This window comes from Salvelinus namaycush, chromosome 40 (genome assembly GCF_016432855.1).
Source record: "Salvelinus namaycush isolate Seneca chromosome 40, SaNama_1.0, whole genome shotgun sequence".
Lineage (NCBI taxonomy): Eukaryota > Metazoa > Chordata > Actinopteri > Salmoniformes > Salmonidae > Salvelinus > Salvelinus namaycush.
This window is the reverse complement of record NC_052346.1, coordinates 21,759,477-21,780,707: the sequence shown is the minus strand read 5'-3', so window position 1 is coordinate 21,780,707 and position 21,231 is coordinate 21,759,477. Positions and strand designations below refer to the sequence as shown.

At 40.8% G+C, this 21,231-nt stretch overlaps 2 protein-coding genes across 2 annotated transcripts in view; one reads left to right on the top strand and one right to left on the bottom strand.

The window, feature by feature from the left end:
* Positions 1–21,231, bottom strand: part of LOC120033482 (zinc finger protein 135-like) — a 143,988-nt gene that overhangs the window by 63,773 nt on the left and 58,984 nt on the right. The window lies entirely within an intron of this gene.
* LOC120033158 (gastrula zinc finger protein XlCGF7.1-like) lies at positions 16,235–18,248 on the top strand. The gene is made up of 3 exons (XM_038979443.1): positions 16,235–16,280; positions 16,852–16,974; positions 17,251–18,248. The coding sequence occupies exons 1-3, from the start codon at positions 16,235–16,237 to the stop codon at positions 18,075–18,077; spliced, it is 996 nt and encodes a 331-aa protein (XP_038835371.1). The 3' UTR covers positions 18,078–18,248.

Sequence of the window (21,231 nt, the reverse complement as noted above, 5' to 3'; positions counted from 1 at the left end):
CTGGAGCGCGCGAAAGAGGACATGGATTTGCCTTCTGTTTAGCTGTCGTTATGGACGACTAACATCTCCGGTTTAGATTTTATTTGATACATGTGACCATATCATCGTAAAGTATGTTTTTTCAATATAGTTTAATCAGATTATTGAATTTTTTTCGGGAGTTTTGCCGTGTTCCGTTCTCTGACTTTGTTGACGTTGGAGAGATCCGTGCCACTTGGCAAGTGCCCATGCTAAATCAAGAGGGAAATTTGCCGTTCCAGATCCAAACAACGACTGTTCTGGACAAAGGACACCTTGTCCAACATTCTGACGGAAGATCACCAAAAGTAAGAAACATTTTATGATGCTATTTCTAATATCTGTCGCGCATGTGAACTGGTCGTCGGCGCCCAAGTGTTTCTGGCTATTGTGGCTACGCTAATATAACGCTATATTGTGTTTTCGCTGTAAAACACTTGATAAATCGGAAATATTGTCTGGAATCACAAGATGCCTGTCTTTCAATTGCTGTACACTATGTATTTTTCAGAAATGTTTTATGATGAGTATTTAGTTATTTGGCGTTGGTGTCTGTAATTTTTCTGTCTGCTTTCGGTGCAATTTCTGACTGTAGCTGCAATGTAAACTATGATTTATACCTGAAATATGCACATTTTTCTAACAAAACATATGCTATACAATAAATATGTTATCAGACTGTCATCTGATGAGGTTGTTTCTTGGTTAGTGGCTATTTATATCTTTATTTGGCCGAATTTGTGATAGCTACTGATGGAGTCAAAAACTGATGGAGTAATAAAAGTGGAGTCTTTTGCTAACGTGGTTAGCTAATAGATTTACATATTTTGTCTTCCCTGTAAAACATTTTAAAAATCGGACATGTTGGCTGGATTCACGAGATGTGTACCTTTCATATGCTGTATTGGACTTGTTAATGTGTGAAAGTTAAATATTTAAAAAAAATATCTTTTGAATTTCGCGCCCTGCACTTGAAGTGGCTGTTGTCATAAATGTACCGACGTCGGGCTTGCACGCCAAACAGGTTAATACAGAATTGTTACATTTAATGCAGAATTGTTACATTTAATGCAGAATTGTTACATTTAATGCAGAATTGTAACAAACAGAATTCTAACCAGACTGATAAATGCATGTTTCTACACTTAAAATAGGAAGTGTTAAACAGACACATTTAGACAGACAACTTGTGACCATTGTGAAACTGATAACAGGAAGAAAGTCACCCCACCCAGGGAGGGGAAGAAACCGTTAGGCATGTAGATCAGCAGCTTTGTCATTTGTCAGAGAGGAGGAGGGACATATAAGACGTGATGACGTAATGTGTGATATATAAGCCAATGTACGTTGTAATAAGTTTAAGAGCTCTCAGAATAAACGGCACTGACTATTTTTTAAACTGGTCTCCGTCTGTTTCACTTCCCCAGAATCTTACAAACTCTGGGTGCAGACTGAGTGTTTTAATTGAATTGGTTAATGAATATATAGGAATTAAAATTCCTCCAACAGCCCTACAACCTCCTTTTACCACTTTAGAAACGCTCTCTGTTAATGTGTGTTATGGGAGAGGTCACATGACATCATTATATGGGAAAATGGTAGCTACTCATGAAGACAACACTGATAGTAAGAGACTTCAGTGGATACAAGATATGCAGGAAGATATTTCAGCAGAGGACTGGGGTATGATATGCTCTAGAGCTCAGATACAGACAATAAACACCCCCCTGAGATTGTTGCAATACAATTGGACAATGAGAACATGTATCACCCTTGTTAAGCCCCACAAATTTGACCCCAATACCTCAGACCTGTGTGTTAAATGTAACACACATTTAGGCACCTTGTATCATTGCCTGGAGGAATGTGCTGAGATACAAACGTTTTGGAGCTCAGTACTGCGCTATATCTCTGAGATGACCTCTACCCCAATACCACTAATCCCTAAACTATGCCTCCTAAATCTTTACCCAGAGAATCTCTCTTTACATAGGAGAGAAAAGAAAATGGTTGACCTCTGTCTATTACAAGCAAGATGTTTAATTGCTCTCCACTGGAAGTATGTCAGTTCCCCCGCACTTGGTCATTGGTTAAAATAATTAACGTCAAGTCTGGCTCTTGAAAAATGTACTTATATAGTGAAAAAGAAAGCCCCAGAGTTCCATAATATTTGGGATCAGTTTTTTGAGTTTTTGCAAACCAGTGATATTCTATAAGCATTGGAACTGCAAATTTGTCTCAACGTCAACAGTGAAGAGGCGACTCCGGGATGCTGGCCTTCCAGGCAGAGTTGCAAAGAAAAAGCCATATCTCAGACTGGCCAATAAAAAGAAAAGATTAAGATGGGTAAAATAACATAGACACTGGACAGAGGAACTCTGCGTAGAAGGCCAGCATCCCGGAGTCGCCTCTTCACTGTTGACAATGAGACTGGTGTTTTACGGGTACTATTTAATGAAGCTGCCAGTTGAGGACTTGTGAGGCGCTTGTTTCTCGAACTAGACACTCTAATGTACTTGTACTCTTGCTCGGTTGGTCACCGGGGCCTCCCACTCCTCTTTCTATTCTGGTTAGAGACTGTTTCTGGTATTCTGTGAAGGGAGTAGTACACATCGTTGTACGAGATCTTCAGTTTTTTGGAAATTTCTCGCATGGAATAGCCTTCATTTCTCAGAACAAAAATAGACTGACGAGTTTTAGAAGAAAGTTCTTTGTTTCTGGCCATTTTGAGTCTGTAATCGAACCCACAAATGCTGATGCTCCAGATACTCAACTAGTCTAAAGAAGGACCGTTTTATTGCTTCTTTAATCAGAACAACAGTTTTCAGCTGTGCTAACATAATTGCAAAAGGGTTTTCTAATGATCAATTAGCCTTTTAAAATTATAAACTTAGATTTGCTTACACAACGTGCCATTGGAACACAGGAGTGATGGTTGCTGATATTGGGCCTCTGTACGCCTATGTAGATATTCCATTAAAAATCTGCCGTTTCCAGCTACAATAGTCATTTACAACATTAACAATGTCTACACTGTTTCTGATCTATTTGATGTTATTTTAACAGACCAAAAAATGGCTTTTCTTTCAAAAACAAGGACATTTCTAAGTGACCCCAAACTTTTGACCGGTAGTGTATATTGATGATTTATAAAGCCAGGCACACTTAACAGTTAGGCTATTGATTATAGGTCTAATTAAGTTGGGGTTTCCTCTCTTTCTCCCCTTTCTTAGACAGTAAGGCAAGGGCTGTTTTCTCATCTCTTCATTCTGCTGCTGTCTCCGCCACATTGTTCTCAACACCAATATGCTGGTTAACTTTGCTATTATGCACAAAGCAACATGGTCTCTAGGAAAAGGCGCCAATTCAACAGTGCACTGATGTGTTTCAGAACCGCGGACATCGACCACTATCCAACAAGGGAGAAGGCACATTTGTTATAAAATATAACTTTTTTAAAGTGTTGCACCATTGCTTATGTAATAGAACCATATACAAGTTCAGTAGCACATGTTTTGGAGTGATGGACTGTGCCATCCCCACGGCCTTCACAATGGATCAGTACACTCAGACAGGAGCCAATCAGATAGTGTCTTGTACACCATGATATTTTGGACTAAAATAAATCTCAGTTGACCAACAGCCTATCGACCAAACTAAATGGGGTCAGCCCTAGATCAATGACATCAACATTTAAGTACATGAAAAAGCATTAAAGTGAATCAGAGACTTTTTTTTTAAATATCATGTTAGCTAGCTATCTCGACAAAGCAATTCTGTATGGACCTCGCTTTGTACACGAGTGCATTGTCATGCTGACACAGGAAAGGGCCTTCCACAAACTGTTGCCACAAAGTTGGAAGCACCAAATCATCTGGAATGTCATTGTATACTCTAGCATTAAGATATCCCATCACTGGAACTAAGGTGCCTAGCCCGAACCATGAAAAACAGCCCCAGACCACTATTCCTCCTACACCAATCTTTACAGTTAGCACTATGCATTGGGGCAGGTAGCTTTCTCCTGGCATCCGCCAAACCCAGATTCGTCTGTCGTGCTGCCAGATGGTGAAGCATTCATCACTCCAGCAAACACGTTTCTACTGCACCAGAGTCCAATGGCGGCGAGCTTTATACCACTCCAGCCGACACTTGGCATTGTGATCTTAGGCTTGTGTGCTGCTGCTCGGCCATGGAAAACCCATTTCATGAAGCGCCCGACTAACAGTTATTGTTACTGATGTTGCTTCCAGAGGCAGTTTGGAACCCGGTAGTCAGTGTTGCAACCTAGGGCAGACGATTTTTACGTGCTACGTGCTTCAGCACTCTGAGGTCCTGTTCTGTGAGCTTGTCGAGCATACCACATCATGGCTGAGCCGTTGCTGCTCCTAGACGTTTTCCACTTCACAATAACAGGACTTACAGTTGACCGGGGCAGCTCTAGCAGGGAAGAAATTTGACGAACTGACTTGTTGGGAAGATGTCCTCCTATGACAGTGCCATGTTTAAAGTCACTGAGCTCTTCAGGAAGGCCATTCTACTGCTAATGATTGTCCATGGAGATTGCATGGCTGTGTGCTCAATTTTATACACGGGTGTGGCTGAAATAGCCGAATCCACTAATTTGAAAGGATGTCCACATACTTTTGTATATGTAGTGTAGTTTGCACCTTGTGTTCCCCTAAGATTATTTAAATAAAGTTTGTTTTATTAATATTTTTGCACTTGTTTATGTCTTTCCTTGTCATTTGTAAGACTAAATGCTATTTGTAAATTGTTTTGGTGCAGAAACGTGTTTAATATACTATCCAGATAAGAAAGTGTCTGACCAAAGAAAAAAATATGGAATACCTTCAGTCACTAAAACATCTGTTACTCATTCACAGTAAAAGGCAGTGTATTCATGGATGCCAAGGAAACCTAGGCTTCCACCCCCAAAAAAAATTGGACCAAGAAAAAAAAACTTTAAATAATGTGTCTTTGTCTTTTCAAAAATGTCCTTCAATTCACAAGAGGCTGAATGTTTATCTCACCAGAGAAAAGCATCCGAGAGAAGGAAACAGTGCCCCTCTGTCTCAGTACGTGTAGCGTATCTGATGCCGTCTGGTCCAAAACAGTGTAACATTGTTGCTGCCCATAGCATGGAATGCAAGGGAAGATATCGAGCATTTGGCCTCCCTTGATAAAAAAAAAATGGCCAATCAGCGTTGAGCTAAACTGAGTGAACTCAATTGTGAATGGTCCTGGCGCACCAAAAGGGAAGGGTAGCCAGTTTGGATTTGCCTTCAGACCAATCACATCACATGCTAAACATAACTGACGGGAAAAAATCTTGAATTGTTGCATCTCGTTGTGTTGTTGTCCTCCGGTGGCTAGTTAGCTAAAATCGTCTCTTTCCTAAATTAGCCATGGATGGAGAGAGAGATTTTGACTTGTGGCTTTACTTAATTCTCCATACTGGCCAATGATTATAACAGCGGTTCTGATCCAACCATACATTGCGCCCCTGGCCTGAGAGGATGGAAGTCCAATATGTAGCTAGATGTAGTATGCTAATCTTATCTAGCTGATAATGGTGTAAAGTACTTGAATAGAAAATACTTGAAAGTACTACTTTAGTTTTTGGGGGTGTCTGTCCTTTACTATGTATATATTTTTGCCAACTTTATTTTCTTTAAATGTACTTTTTACTCCATACATTTTCCCTGACACCCAAAGGTACTCGTTACATTTTGACAGGAAAATGGTCCAATTCACACATTTAAAGAGAACATCCCTGGTCATCCCTACTGCCTCTGGCAGAATCACTAAACACAAATGCTTTGTTTGTAAATTAATGTCTGAGGTGTTGTAGTGTGCCCCTGGCTATCCGTAAATTTAAAAAACTGTGCCGTCTGGTTTGCATAATAGGAATTTGAAATTATTCATACTTTTACTTTTGATACTAAATATATTTTAGCAATTACATTTACTTTTGATACTTAAGTATATTTAAAAACCATAAACTTTTACTCAAGTAGAGTTGTACTGGGTGACTTTCACTTTTAGTTGAGTCATTTTCTATTATGGTATCTTTACTTTTACTCAAGTATGACAAATCGGTACTTTTTCCACCACTGCTAGCTGGCATGGCGCATCGTTGCCCATGAAAGTAAGTTAGACGAGTGAGCAAGCATTTTAGCCAGCTAGCCTAGAACAACAGAAACTAAAAGTGTTTAGTGTATGACAGAGTCATAGACCGTTTAGGCAACATGAAAGAAGATGGCATTGGTGTTTCTCTACAAGTAGGGTGAGACAACATGTTTTTCTACTTGCATGCATGCACCCACAGAAATCAGTACTATGGACAGCCATATCATATTTAGCTTAGGTATTTTTTTGATCCCTGTATTAGTGTAAGCATAGGTGATTAGATTATGTTGAAATGTTGAAGTTGAAATGGTGCTGGAATAGTGGAGGCAGCTCTTGTTTTCTTTGTGACTTGCGGTAACTCTTGCGGTAGTTCTAAATCAATAGTTGTTTAGTAGTCCGAAAATGTCGAAAACATTACCTTGCTTGAACATGCTCTAGGTAATGTAACGTTTTGTTACACACTATGTTTTGTAGACTTCACTGGACAGATGTTGCTCTCTGGTTTTGGAATGAAAACAAATGTGTGGTTGAATTTATTCTGCCACTGTGTCTTCTTATTGTCTCGAGCCTCAGGCCTATATATCACGGTGACAAGGCATATGAACTTACAGCTATAGCTGTAGCTGTAATTATCACAACACATGGTTTGTAATATGTTTTTACCTTCCTCAGTGATTTTACCCATGCACCACTTTTTTGGTAAAAAGGATTTCTATTAATTTCACATTATCATTAGAAAGTTGTGAATGGCAGTTGTTTTGGAGAAAAGCATTGATTATCCTATAAGATACACATTTGCACAGGTGTTTTTTCTTGACTGGTTTGACTGGTCAAACAATTTGATTGATGTGGTTATATTGTATGTCATATCATTAAACGCAGACAGTGCGCACCGCCATTTTACCAGACTTTTTTTTTTACACACAAAGCCAAAAACATGTAAATACATCGACTCTTTATTAAATTACATTTAAATGATACACGTTCAAAAATAAAAAACCTACACCTCTAGCTACGTGATTTATAAAATCATTTATCATGTTTTCCCACTCACTCGGTTTGACATAAATAACACATACAACCTTTAGAAAACATGGTAATACCTTGACGGATTTGTTACCTAGCATATGTTCTTTCGACATTAGAAAGTTTAAACGTGCTATTACATACCTGTAGTAATAAATAGAAACAGACTCAAAGGTTACCGTCTTCACAGCACAGTTCTAGCGCTTCCTTTATCTGTAGAATGGTGCGCGCTTCCCCGGAACTACTTCTTCTTCTTCGGAGTTTAACGGAGGTTGGAATCTAATATGTTACATTACCGCCCCCAACGGGACTATAATATAAACCCATTATACTTTTGATACAAAATGGGAAAAGGGGAAAAGCAAAAACGTTTTAAAAACGGCACAAAAATAAATAAATAAATACTTATAAAAAAAACACTCAACTAACACTACACTCGTTAAAAACCCAGTACCCCATTCCACTACTTTGACCCTATCTGCTCCTGCACCACGCCAATGGCCTGGGAGGACAGGACACCACCACTCAACCCCCCCCCCCCTTACCTCTTCTGAAGTCAAATCGCACACTGCCTGGGTTGTGCTGGCCTGGCTGAATTGGGCTGGCATGGGAGGACAGGACACCACAATGGGGGAACACAACTGATATGAATGCATAGGCCTCAATTCACACCAAAGCAAAACTCTATAATGGAAAGTCACATGTTGAAGATGATGACATGGGAGTCAGCCAAAGTTACTTAGAAGTAACTCAACTTTATTCTCTGCATCTCTGAATGTCCACAATATTGTAAAACATGTTACAAAGTAGACAGTCCCCGTTGCCTATACCTTCCCCTATATTGTACATGGTATGACACTGATGGGGTGATTTTAGAATTTTGTTCAGTACTATTTACAGATTGCTGAAAACAATGAACCAATTACACACTTTTCTGTTCTGATGAAAACAGAATGCATTCGGGGGTCTCTATTAAGGCACAAAAACATATTTAATGGGCCTAATAATAAGAAAGTCAATTCAATGGTTACAATTCATTCCTGTTTAATGTGGCATCAACATAACCAGTCATGATCTTTTCATCTGATTTGTCAAACAAATCACTTCAAAATGTATGCTACTTTTGTGCATGCTCTTCCACTCCCAATTTATTTCCACATCCAAACTGCATGTGAAACCTACTAGAGCCATTTGATGAATGGAAATAGACATCTGTTACAAAACACCAAAAAGTTTGCCTAAAGAAGTTCATCAATTGCCATTTGATTCGGCCTACATTATTTGGTGCGCCTTGCAGACAAATTGACATTTTTTGTTGTCTGAAAAGTCTAATGTGCCTACAGTATATCATATATGTAGCCTATTGGGCAACGGCAAAATCATTTGGCCTTTTTTGGGCTTGGGCTCATTAAATGTGGTTAATGTTAATGTAGGTAGGGCTCATTAAATGTATTTAATATATGTCTCATCAGGCTCCGGTAGCATCAGGTTTGAATTTTCATGCTGATCAAAGCTCCAATCAAATCCAGATATTTATATGCTTAATAATGCTTTTGAATGACACTTTCGGGTTTTGCTGGAAATACCTGGTTACGCGGGAGAAAAGTGATTTATTCTCGGGATGGAACATTTGTAAGATACCGTGAAAATATTGAACTGTATGCTAAGATAACAAGCACCTTGCTGTGAGTCCACCATGTTGCAATGTAAACATCCTGTTGTATGGGTACCGCCACCCATTTAGCTAGCCAATCAATGGCATTATAATGAAAAGTGCAGTCGTTGCATGGTAAGAAACAGAAGAGAAAAAACACAGCTCAATCAAAACCATCTAAGCTATAGCGCTTTAGACACACCCACTCCTTTCCAGATGCACACTGCTTTCCTTTAGACACACCCACTCCTTTGCAGACACCTCCTACTTTCCTTTAGACAAACCCACTTCTTTGCAGACACCTCCTACTTTCCTTTAGACACACCCACTCCTTTCCAGATGTCTAATACTTTCCTTTAGACACACCCACTCGCCCTTACTCCGTTAGCCATATAGAGCCCCACAGTGGAGGTGTAATAATACCCATAAAACCTAGCAGTCAAACAGGGAAATAGTTCCAATCGTTTTTTCCACCATTCATTTTTCGCTCATTTTAGAAACATTTAAGATAAGGGCTGTGTTTCGTGTAGGCTTACCCTGGCGTAACATTTTGATAACCATGTAAATCTCTCTCGGACAAGGTGACTTTTAGTAATATATTCGGCTCTATTTCCTATGAGATTATATCATGTTAATTAGCATCAAAGTAGACATCATGAAAAACTACAAATCCCTGCAAGCTCCTGCACATCATCTCTAGCTGACACCTTTGCTAACAGGCATTATGTTAATTTAAAACTATCACAATTCCCAGAGTGCCCTGTTTGGGTGAAAGAGGTTGAGTGGTCAAGGATCAGGACTGTACAGCAAATCTCCTATGTGGAGGTGGTGAAGAGTGGCAAGAGGCCCCAGTTCTATAGAAGATATGATGGTGGATGCACCACAACCAGTTGCAAATGTTGTACGTCAATCAAGTGATCTGGATACACTTATTGTGAAGAAGGTGGATATTTTAGTATTTATAACCACAGTTATTAATTGTACTGCACAAGAAGTCCAAGAAGCTGGACATCATTATATCTGCAGCTGAGAAGTTTTTGGTTCTCCAAGATTTCACGGAAGAAGCACTGCAAGGACTACTGTCGCCAGAAAATGTTTCGCCCTTAGAGGATCCTTCTGAGCCTGTTTAGGAACCTGATTAGAACAGAAAAGCAGGCTGATTTTAGTTTAATTTACATTTTGTAATTGATATTTTGTATTATTTTTGTATACTGTATGTACTGAACAAAAATATAAACGCAACATGTAGTGTTTGTCCCATGTTTCTTCCGAGAAATGTTCCATACACACAAAAAGCTTATTTCTCTCAAATGTTGTGCACAAATTTGTTTACATCCCTATTAGTGAGCATTTCTCCTTTGCCAAGATAATCCATCCACCTGACAGGTGTGGCATATCAAGAAGTTGCTTAAATAGCATGATCATTATTACACAGGTGCACCTTGTGCTGGGGACAGGAGTAGCTGAGTAGGTGCTGCCTTGGCAGCAGCTAATGGGGATCCCTAATAAATATAAATAGTACAATTCCACTCAAATGTTTAGTTTTATCACACAACCCAATGCCACAGATGTCTCAAGTTTTGAGGGAGCATGCAATTGGCTGTTGCCAGATAATTCTATGTTAATTTCTCTACCATAAGCCACTTCCAAGTTGTTTTAGAGAATTTGGCAGTATGCCCAACAAGCCTCTCAATTGCAGACCACTTGTATGGTGTTGTGTGGGAAGCATTTGCTGATGTCAATGTTGTCAACAAAGTACTCCATGGTAGCATTGGGTTATTATCAATTGCATTTTATCGATGGTAATTTGAATGCACAGAGATACCATGACAAGATCCCGAGGCCCGTTGTCCTACCATTCATCTGCCGCCCATTTCTGAAGGATCTGTACACAATTCCTGGAAGCTGAAAATGTCCCAATTCTTCCATGGTCTGCATACTCACCAAACATGTCACCCATTGAGCCTGTTTGGGGTGGTCTGGATCGACGTGTATCACAGCTTGTTCCAGTTCCCGCCAATATATAAACTCAGCAAAAAAAGAAACGTCCTCTCACTGTCAACTGCATATATTTTAAGCAAACTTAACATGTGTAAATATTTGTATGGAAGTACCAAGATTCAACAACTGAGACATAAACTGAGCAAGTTCCACAGACATGTGACTAACAGAAATGGGATAATGTGTGCCTGAAAAAGGGGGGTCAAAATAAAAAGTAACAGTCAGTGTCTGGTGTGGTCACCAGCTGCATTAAGTACTGCAGTGCATCTCCTCCTCATGGACTGCACCAGAGTTGCCAGTTCTTGCTGTGAGATGTTACCCCACTCTTCCACCAAGGCACCTACAAGTTCCTGGACATTTCTGGGGGGAATGAGATCCGGGCTCTTCGCTGGCCATGGCAGAACACTGACATTCCTGTATCGCAGGAAATCACACACAGAACGAGCAGTAAGGCTGGTGGCATTGACATGCTGGAGGGTCATGTCGGGATGAGCCTGCAGGAAGGGTACCACATGAGGGAGGAGGATGTCTTCCCTGTAACGCACAGCGTTGAGATTGCCTGCAATGTCAACAAGCTCAGTCCGATGATGCTGTGACACACCGCCCCAGACCATGACAGACCACTCCAGAGAACAGGCCTCTGTGTAACGCTGATTCCTTCCACGGTAAACGCGAATCCGACCATCACCCCTGGTGAGACAAAACCGCGACTCGTCAGTGAAGAGTACTTTTTTCCAGTCCTGTCTGGTCCAGCAACGGTGGGTTTGTGCTCATAGGCGACGTTGTTGCTGGTGATGTCTGGTGAGGACCTGCCTTTACAACAGGCCTACAAGCCCTCAGTCCAGCTTCTCAGCCTATTGCGGACAGTCTGAGCACTGATGGAGGGATTGTGTGTTCCTGGTGCAACTCGGGCAGTTGTTGTTGCCATCCTGTACCTGTCCCGCAGGTGTGATGTTCAGATGTACCGATCCTGTGCAGGTGTTGTTACACGTGGTCTGCCACTGCGAGAACGATCAGCTGTCTTAGGCATCTCACAGTACGGACATTGCAATTTATTGCCCTGGCCACATCTGCAGTCCTCATGCCTCCTTGCAGCATGCCTGAGGCACGTTCACACAGATGAGCAGTGACCCTGAGCATCTTTCTGTTGGTATTTAAAAAAAAATATATATATATATATTTTTTTTTATTGGTGAGGCGGGTTGCAGGAAAGTGTTTTGAAGTTGAGTTTTTGGAAATAATCTTTGAAAGACAGGGTCCTGAAAAAGGGACGTTTCTTTTTTTGCTGAGTTTAGCAACTTCGCACAGCAATTGAAGAGGAGTTCCAGCCAGCCAAACCCTGCCCTTACTCGGATGACGCTGGGCCAATCGTGCGTCGCCTCATGGGTCTCCCGGTCGCGGCTGGCACGGGGACGCACTTCGCACTGCTTGATGAGGCAGGTAGCCTAGTGGTTAGAGCGTTGGGCCAGTAACCGAAAGGTTGCTGTATTGTGTCCGCAAGCTGACAAGACGAAAATCTGCTATTCTGCCCCCGTCATTGGCAATACGAATTTGTTCTTTACTGACTTGCCTATTTATATAAAAGGTTACATTTAAAAAAAATTGACCTGCTGCGCTGCTCGGGAGGCTCCATCTACAAAGTTGTTAATGCTTATCAATTGTCTTGCATAAAGTATCAAAATACTAAAATACAACTTAAACAGGACTCTTAAAAATTAAAGAATTTAAATGTTAATTAATTTTTTTATCACAAGAACAATGAGAAAATATGGAAAAATATATAATTAATGTAATTTTAATTTTATAAAGCAGCCCGTGTAATCATCTGCCAGAGAGTATACCCAATCGGCCCGAGACCCAAGCAATACATTTGGGCCAGATAACTCTCACCGGAATCGGCCCGAGCTCAGTCCCCGCATCCTAGCCATAAGTATTACTGCCCGGGCCAGACTCCAGCCACATGACTTCGGCCGAGTCTGATTCTCAGCCCAGATCCACTGTGCTAGCTGGTGTGGGACAACGTCAGTCAGCAGCGTAGCCTAGTGGTTAGAGTGTTGGACTAGTAATTGAAAGGTTGCAAGATCAAATCCCCCAGCTGACAAGGTACAAATCTGTTGTTCTGCCTCTGAACAAGACAGTTAACCCACTGTTTCTAGCCCGTCATAGAAAATAAGAATTTGTTCTTAATTGACTTGCCTAGTAAAATTAAGGTTAAAAAAATGTGTCACGGAGAGACCCCTTCTCATGTAATGGGGTTTGGCGATCCCGGAAAGCACGGAAGGCGTTAGTGGGGGAACAGGAAGTTCCGGACAGACGCATAGAAATAGCCAGAACGGGTCAGTTAAGAAGATAACCTTTGTGTCCGTTTCTATTTATTACTACAGGTATGTAATAGGTTTAAACTTTCTAATATCGAAATAATATGTAATACCATTTTAGGTAATATATCCGTTAAGGTATTATCACGTTTAGTAAAGGTTTGATGTGTCATTTTTGTGTGAAGCCGAGTGAAGAAAGTGATAACTATTTTACAAGTTACGTAGTTAGAGCAGTTGGGGTTTGTCTGAGTGGATGTACATCATTTTCTCACGGTAATTTCATAAAGAATCTATTTACTTGAGATGTCTGAATTCGTTTCACAAGTTATTGGTTTTGTGTAAAATTCACGAGCTGGTAAAATGGCGGCGCCACTCGGTCTGCATCAACGGACTTCAGTGCAGGCAGTGAGGGTGCAGCAGAGAGACAATTTACGGTTGCACTACGGTTTTGAAGCTGAACGTAATGATGATCAGTTTTCTACACATGTACTAATATTCAGAGACATTCAGTTGTTTCTATCTTGGTCTATAAATGTTACTATGGTGTGAACGGAATTACTATTGGATTTTGATTGAAATAAAACAGTGAAGACAAGGTTATTCAGGTAAATAGTACATAGTGCTGCCTAAAACATACTGCAACCTTGTACTAAATGTTTTTTGAGGCATTTATGCATTTATGTGTATAGGGGATATCTACTATAGATTAAGTGCATTTAAGTTGTGTAGCCTGATTTTAAAGTGTATACTTTGTCTAATGTGAATGAATAAATGTTTTGTTGTCAATGCTTAGCTACCAGATCTATTGAAATGAGATCAGTGCTTGACTTGGACAGGAGCTCACCGGAGCTGAGTACCATCACCTCAAATGTCTACTGTTTGAGCTCATGTTCCTCTTATAGAATATTAGCTCAACAGTATTGTAGCGATCCTGCACCTAAATATAAACACTAATTTTAGAGAAAGAAATTGCCAGAACTGTCAAGACAATAACTTTTTGTCTGTTTGTCTTTATTACTACAGGACGACTAGAATTAAGTCTGAGGCCGGTAACATCAACAGTGAGGACAAACCCAGCCTGCCTCTCTCCTTCCACACTGAGTCCAAACCTACAGTCACTGGGTCCTGATTGTGACAGTGGAGCCTAGTTTGCAATGCAGAATCCAGAGATGGCATCAGTGAAGCTGGAAGACTGCAGTCAAACACTGGAGCTGAATGTCAACATTAAAGATGAAGAAGAGGAGGAGAAGATTGGGACATCTGTTTCTCATGGTAAGAGCAGGTTCTATCTAACTAAGTGTGTTGTTCGTTCCAACTTCCCACTGTGCATGAAAAGTTGCAGTAGAACTGTTCCGTGTTGAACTGTTTCAATGAGAAGGTAGATGTTATTTCATGCTACTGACACTTGCATGGTTTGACACCAGTATTGTCAGCATTTATTTTATTAACTGAGCTATCTAGAGTGCTCAGAGTAGACTGAAGAAGTGAAGTAGATAAGCTGCCAGTGTTTTAAAGTTCTATGAAGTGAGTCTGTGTAGTTTCTAACCCTTGTGATAGTGAGTGGAGGATGATATAGCTCAATGTTTTTATGATACTTATAGAATAATTTTATTCCCATTTTGTATTGCACAGCCTACTGATATGAATACTTTCAGGTAGCCTAGTGGTTAGAGTGTTGGGCTAGTAACCAAAAGGTTGCTGGTTTGAATCCCTGAGCTGACAATGTAAAAATATGTTGTTCTGTCCTTGAGCATAGCAGTTACCACACTGTTCCCCGGGCGCCGAAGACGTGGTTGTCGATTATGGCAGCCCCCCCCACCTCTCTGATTAGAGGGGTTGGGTTAAATGTGGAAGACACATTTCAATTGAATGCATTCAGTTGTACAACTGACTAGGTATCCCCCTCTCCCATTCGGAAAGTACACTGCTCAAAAATGCCAATCTTGGTGTTCTCTGGCAAATGCCAAACGTCCTGCACGGTGTTGGGCTGTAAGCACAACCCCCACCTGTGGACGTCGGGCCCTCATACCACCCTCATGGAGTCTGTTTCTGACCGTTTGAGCAGACACATGCACATTTGTGGCCTGCTGGAGGTCATTTTGCAGGGCTCTGGCAGTGCACCTCCTTGCACAAAGGCGGAGGTAGCGGTCCTGCTGCTGGGTTGTTGCCCTCCTACGGCCTCCTCCACGTCTCCTGATGTACTGGCCTGTCTCCTGGTAGCGCCTCCATGCTCTGGACACTACGCTGACAGACACAGCAAACCTTTTTGCCACAGCTCGCATTGATGTGCCATCCTGGATGAACTGCACTACCTGAGCCACTTGTGTGGGTTGTAGACTCCGTCTCATGCTACCACTAGAGTGAGAGCACCGCCAGCATTCAAAAGTGACCAAAACATCAGCCAGGAAGCATAGGAACTGAGAAGTGGTCTGTGGTCACCACCTGCAGAATCACTCCTTTTTTGGGGGTGTCTTGCTAATTGCCTATAATTTCCACCTTTTGTCTATTCCATTTGCACAACAGCATGTGAAATTTATTGTCAATCAGTGTTGCTTCCTAAGTGGACAGTTTGATTTCACAGAAGTGTGATTGACTTGGAGTTACATTGTGTTGTTTAAGTGTTCCCTTTATTTTTTTGAGCAGTGTATTTAGCCCCCTTGACTTTTTCCACATTTTGTTACGTCACAGCCTTATTCTAAAATTGATCAAATTAAACACTCATCAATCTACACACAATACCCCATAATGACAAAGCAAACACAAGTTTTTAGAAATGTTTTAACATTTTATCAAAAATTTGAAACAGAAATGCCTTATTTACATAAATATTCAGACTCTTTGCTATGAGACTCGACATTGAGCTCCGATGCATCCTGTTTCCATTGATCATCCTTGAGATGTTTCTACAACTTGATTGTTGTCAACCTGTGGTAAATTCAATTGATTGGACATGATTTGGAAAGGCACACACCTGTCTATATAAGGTCCCACATTTGACAGCGCATGTCAGAGCAAAAACCAAGCCATGAGGTCGACGGAATTGTCCGTAGAGCTCCATGGAAGGAAAAATTCACAAGCTGGTAAAATGGCGGTTCCCACTCTGTCTATGTCAACGGACTTCAGTGCAGGCAGTGAGGGTGCAGCAGAGAGAGACAATTTCACAGTTGCTCTACTGTTTTGAAGCTAAATGTAATGATTATCGGTTTTCTACATGTGTACTAATATTCAGACAAATTTAAAGCAGGTACTTTGTCTAATTTTAATGAATTTATGTTTTGTTCTCAATGCTTATCTACCTGATCTATTGAAATGAGATCAGTGCTTGACTTGGACAGGAGCTCACCGCAGCAGAGTACCGGCACCTCACATTTCTACTGCTTGATCTCATGTTCCTCTTATAGTATATTAACTCAACAGTATTTTGGAGCTCCTGAACCTAAAAATTAGTACCGGCATCTATTTCAGTCCAAGTCAAGCGCTGAATTAGATAATTGAAAAAGAAGAAATATAATATATTTTTAGAGAATAAAGAAAGTGCCTGAACTGTCAAGACAATAACTTGTCTGTTTCTCATTGTTACTACAGGACTAGAATTAAGTCTGAGGCCGGTGACATCAACAGTGAGGACAAACCCAGCCTGCCTCTCTCATTCCACACTGAGTCCAAACCTACAGTCACTGAGTCCTGATTGTGACAGTGGAGCCCAGTTTGCACTGCAGGATTCAGAGATTAAACCAGTGAAGCTGGAAGACTGCAGTCAAACACTGGAGCTGAATGTCAACATTAAAGATGAAGAAGAGAAGATTGGAAAATCTCTTTCTCATGGTAAGAGAATACCAAGATTGTGCAAAGCTGTCATCAAGGCAAAGGGTGACTATTTGATGAATCGCAAATATAATATATTTTGATTTTTTTATCACTTTTTTTTGGTTACTACATGATTCCAAATGTGTTATTTCATAGTTTTGATGTCTTCACTATTATTCTACAATGTAGAAAATCGTAAAATTAAGAAACCCTTGAATGAGTAGGTGTTCTAAAACTTTTGACCTGTAGTGTATATCACACAACTGACTGGTTCTTCTGATGTTGTTCACACAGGAGACCATGTTGAGACATTCTCTACATCCAGAGAGCAACAGCAGGAAGATCACAGAGCTAAGTGGTCTCACCACTGCCCACATTGTGAGGAGAATTTTTCAGTTCTATCAACACTAAAAATACACTTGAAAATACACCTAGGAGAGAATCTGTATTCCTGTACTGACTGTGGGAAGAATTTCTCAACATCAAAGGTTCTAACAGTTCATCAGAGAGTGCATACAGGAGAAAAGCCTTACTCCTGCTCTGACTGTGGTGCGAGTTTCTCTCAACTGGGCACCTTAAAACGACATGAACGTGTACACACAGGAGAGAAGCCTTACTCCTGCTCTGACTGTGGAAAGAGTTTCTCTCGACCCGATGACTTAAAAACACACAAACGTATACATACAGGAGTGAAGCCTTACTCCTGCTCTGACTGTGGAAAGAGTTTTTCTCGACTGGGCCACTTAAAAACACATGAACGTATACATACAGGAGTGAAGCCTTACTCCTGCTCTGACTGTGGAAAGAGTTTCTCTCAACTGGGTGAATTAAAAATACATGACCGTATACATACAGGAGTGAAGCCTTACTCCTGCTCTGACTGTGGAAAGAGTTTCTCTCAACTGGACAGCGTGAAAACACATGAACGTATACACACAGGAGAGAGGCCTTACTCCTGCTCTGACTGTGGAAAGAGTTTCTCTAAACTGGACAACTTAAAAAGACATGAACGTATACATACAGGAGTGAAGCCTTACTCCTGCTCTGACTGTGGAAAGAGTTTCTCTCGACTGGGCCACTTAAAAACACATGAACGTATACATACAGGAGTGAAACCTTAATCCTGCTCTAATTGTGTAAAATGCTTCACATCAACTCACCTAAAAGTTAATCAGAGAACACACACGGGAGAGAACCCTTTCTACTGCTCTGACTGTGGAAAAAGTTTATTTTGAATGTGCCTGTTAAAAAGACACCAAGGTAAACATAAAGAAGAGAAGACTTACCACTGATCTGACTGTATGTTATTATTTTTGTAAACAACAGCTGATCTAAAAGTTCATTAGAGAACAGACACAGGAGAGAAGCATTACTTCTGCTCTGACTGTGGCAGGAGTTTCTCTGGCCAGATTGGCAATGTAAAGACACAACAACTGATACACACTTGAGAGAAGCCTTATCACTGCACTGACAGTGAGAAGAGATTCTACAATTTGGGCCATTTTAAAAAGACACCATTGTGTACATAAAGGAGAGACCTCATCATTTCTCTCAGACCAGCTAAGGTTAGTCACTCCCCTTAATTCTCATGACATTAAATAATTGGCCATGTTGAATTGGATCAAATGAAGAAAGCGTAGAACACTATTGTAATCCTATAGTTTCTCACTGTGAGAGAACTGTACAGAGGAAAGGGAGTGTTATAGAATGTTAGCCTCTCTTTACTTTACTGATCAGTGTGCACCTTGTCAGTTTTGGTGTGTGTTTTTAGCTTCTACTGTAAAGATATTGAGATGACCTTGGATTTGCCCTTAGGGTTGAATATCCTCTGTGAGGTGTCCACTATGGAGTCTGATGGTTGACTGGGTGGTACTGCTTCCCTCTGCAGTTTCCTGTGGGAAAGAGCTGGTAGACACAACATGTACAGAGTGTACAAAACATGAAGGGACACCTGCTTTTTCCATGACATAGACTGACCAGGTGAACCCAGATGAAAACTATAATCCTTAATGATGTAGTTTTTATTATGAATTTATTATGGATTCATTATGGATCCCCATTAGCTTTCAGCAGAAAACAAGAGACTGCAGTTGCAGTGGGCTAAGAAATGGAAAGACTGGACGCTGGAGAATTTGAAAAACATTTCCTGGTCTGATGAATCCCTGTTCCTGCTGTTTCATGCTGATGGGAGGACTAGGGTATGGAGGAAACCATGAGTACATGTATCCAGTGGTGGAAAAATTACCTAACTGTCATACTTGAGTAAACGTAATGATACCTTAATAGAAAATGACTCAAGTGAAAGTCACCCAGTTAAATACTACTTGAGTAAAAGTATTTGGTTGTAAATATACTTAAGTATCAAAAGTTAAAGTATGAATAATTTCAAATTCCTGAAATTAAGCAAACCAGACTGCACAACTGTTGTTTTTTATATATTACGGATAGCCAGGGGCTCACTCCAACACTCAGACATAATTTACAAGCGAAGCATTTGTGTTCAGTGAGTCCGCCAGATCAGAGGCAGTAGGGATGACCAGGGATGTTATCTTGATAAGTGTGTGAATTGGACCATTTTCTGTCCTGCTAATCATAAGAAATGTAACGAGTTCTTTTGGGTGTCAGGGAAAATGTATGGAGTAAAAAGTACATTATTTTCTTTCGGAATGTAGTGAAATAAAAGTAAAAGTTGTCAACAATATAAATAGTAAAGTACAGATACCCCCAAAAAACGTAAATTCATAGCCTGTTTATCATTAAACAAAAATTGTTTAGTAATATAAAATAATCCACCAAAACTAATGCTAAAAACTGATCATCACACCATCTTTATCTGATATATACGGAGTGCACAAAATATTAGGAACACCTTCCTAATATTGAGTTGCACCCCTGTTTGTCCTCAGAACAGCCTCAATTTGTCAGGGCATAGATTGTCCAAGGTGTTGATAGCGTTTCACAGGGATGCTGGTCCACGATGACTCCAATGCTTCCCACAGTTGTGTCGGGTTGGCTGGGAGTGGATCACTACTCTGAATAGCTCGTTCCATCTCCTCCCACAGATGCTCAATTGGATTGAGATCAGGTGACTCTGCAGGCCACTGCAGTAAACTGAATTCCCTGTCATGTTCTTGAAACCATTCCTGGACAATCCTTGTGGCATGGGGCATAATGCTGCTGAAGAAATCTATTTGTGTTCCCCAATCCTGGTCCCAAAAGGGGTGGACATGTATGTTTTTGCCCTAGTACTCACATACCTTATTCGTTCCAAAGCCTTGAGTTGCTTAGTTGAATTCAGTGTGTAAGTGTTAGTGCAAAAACTAGAAAGCGTACCCCTTTGGGTCCCCTGGACCAGGATTGGGAAACACTGCAGTACATAGCAAAAAGTGTGATGATGCAAATTATATGCAATTATCATAAAGACATTTTCCACTGTACTGGAAGTTTTTTTTAAATTTAACTAGGCAAGTCAGTTAAGAACAAATTCTTATGTAAAATGACAACCCACTGTTCCTAGGCTAACTGCCTTGTTCAGGAGCAGAACGACAGATTTTTTACCTTGGCAGTTCGGGGATTCGATCTAGCAACCTTTCGGTTACTGGCCCAATGCTCTAACCACTAGGCTACCTGCCATCCCCAAGTTCTCTATCTTGAAAACTTGATTGCTAACATACCATATTTCTGGCGTTGTGAAAACATCCCTTTCATAGAGCCTACCACTCCATTAAAGGAGTAGTTCACTATTTTACCACTTGAAGTCCTGTATGTAAGATTACTTGGTTTGTATTCAGGGGACAAGGTACAGTATGTACTCAGGAGATGAATCTCTGATCTTAGCAGCACCATTCTTACGCCTTCACGTCATTGCACTGTGGTTCTTCAATGCTTCCGGATTTTCTGTTTAATAAACCTGGGTCAATGGAAACCTGTCTATTGATGCCATCTCTGGATCCTGCAGTGCAAACTAGGCTCCACTGTCACAATCAGGACCCAGTCACTGTAGGTTTGTAGTATGGAAGAAGAGAGGCAGGCTGGGTTTGTCCTCACTGTCAACTCTGGATAGGATCCCAGTCCTAAATAGAAGTCTGGTCCGCCCCTGTGCATGCCACACCCCTCCCATTGTTACACTCCCATCGACTGCATTTCAACGGCCTGACCCTCAATATAGTCCCAGTAGTGCAGTATATTAAACTCTAACAATGGGGTGTTGAAAGGGTTTGCAAGTTGGAAGGCCACCTCAATTCAAGAATGAATGACCCATATAGTGTCACTATT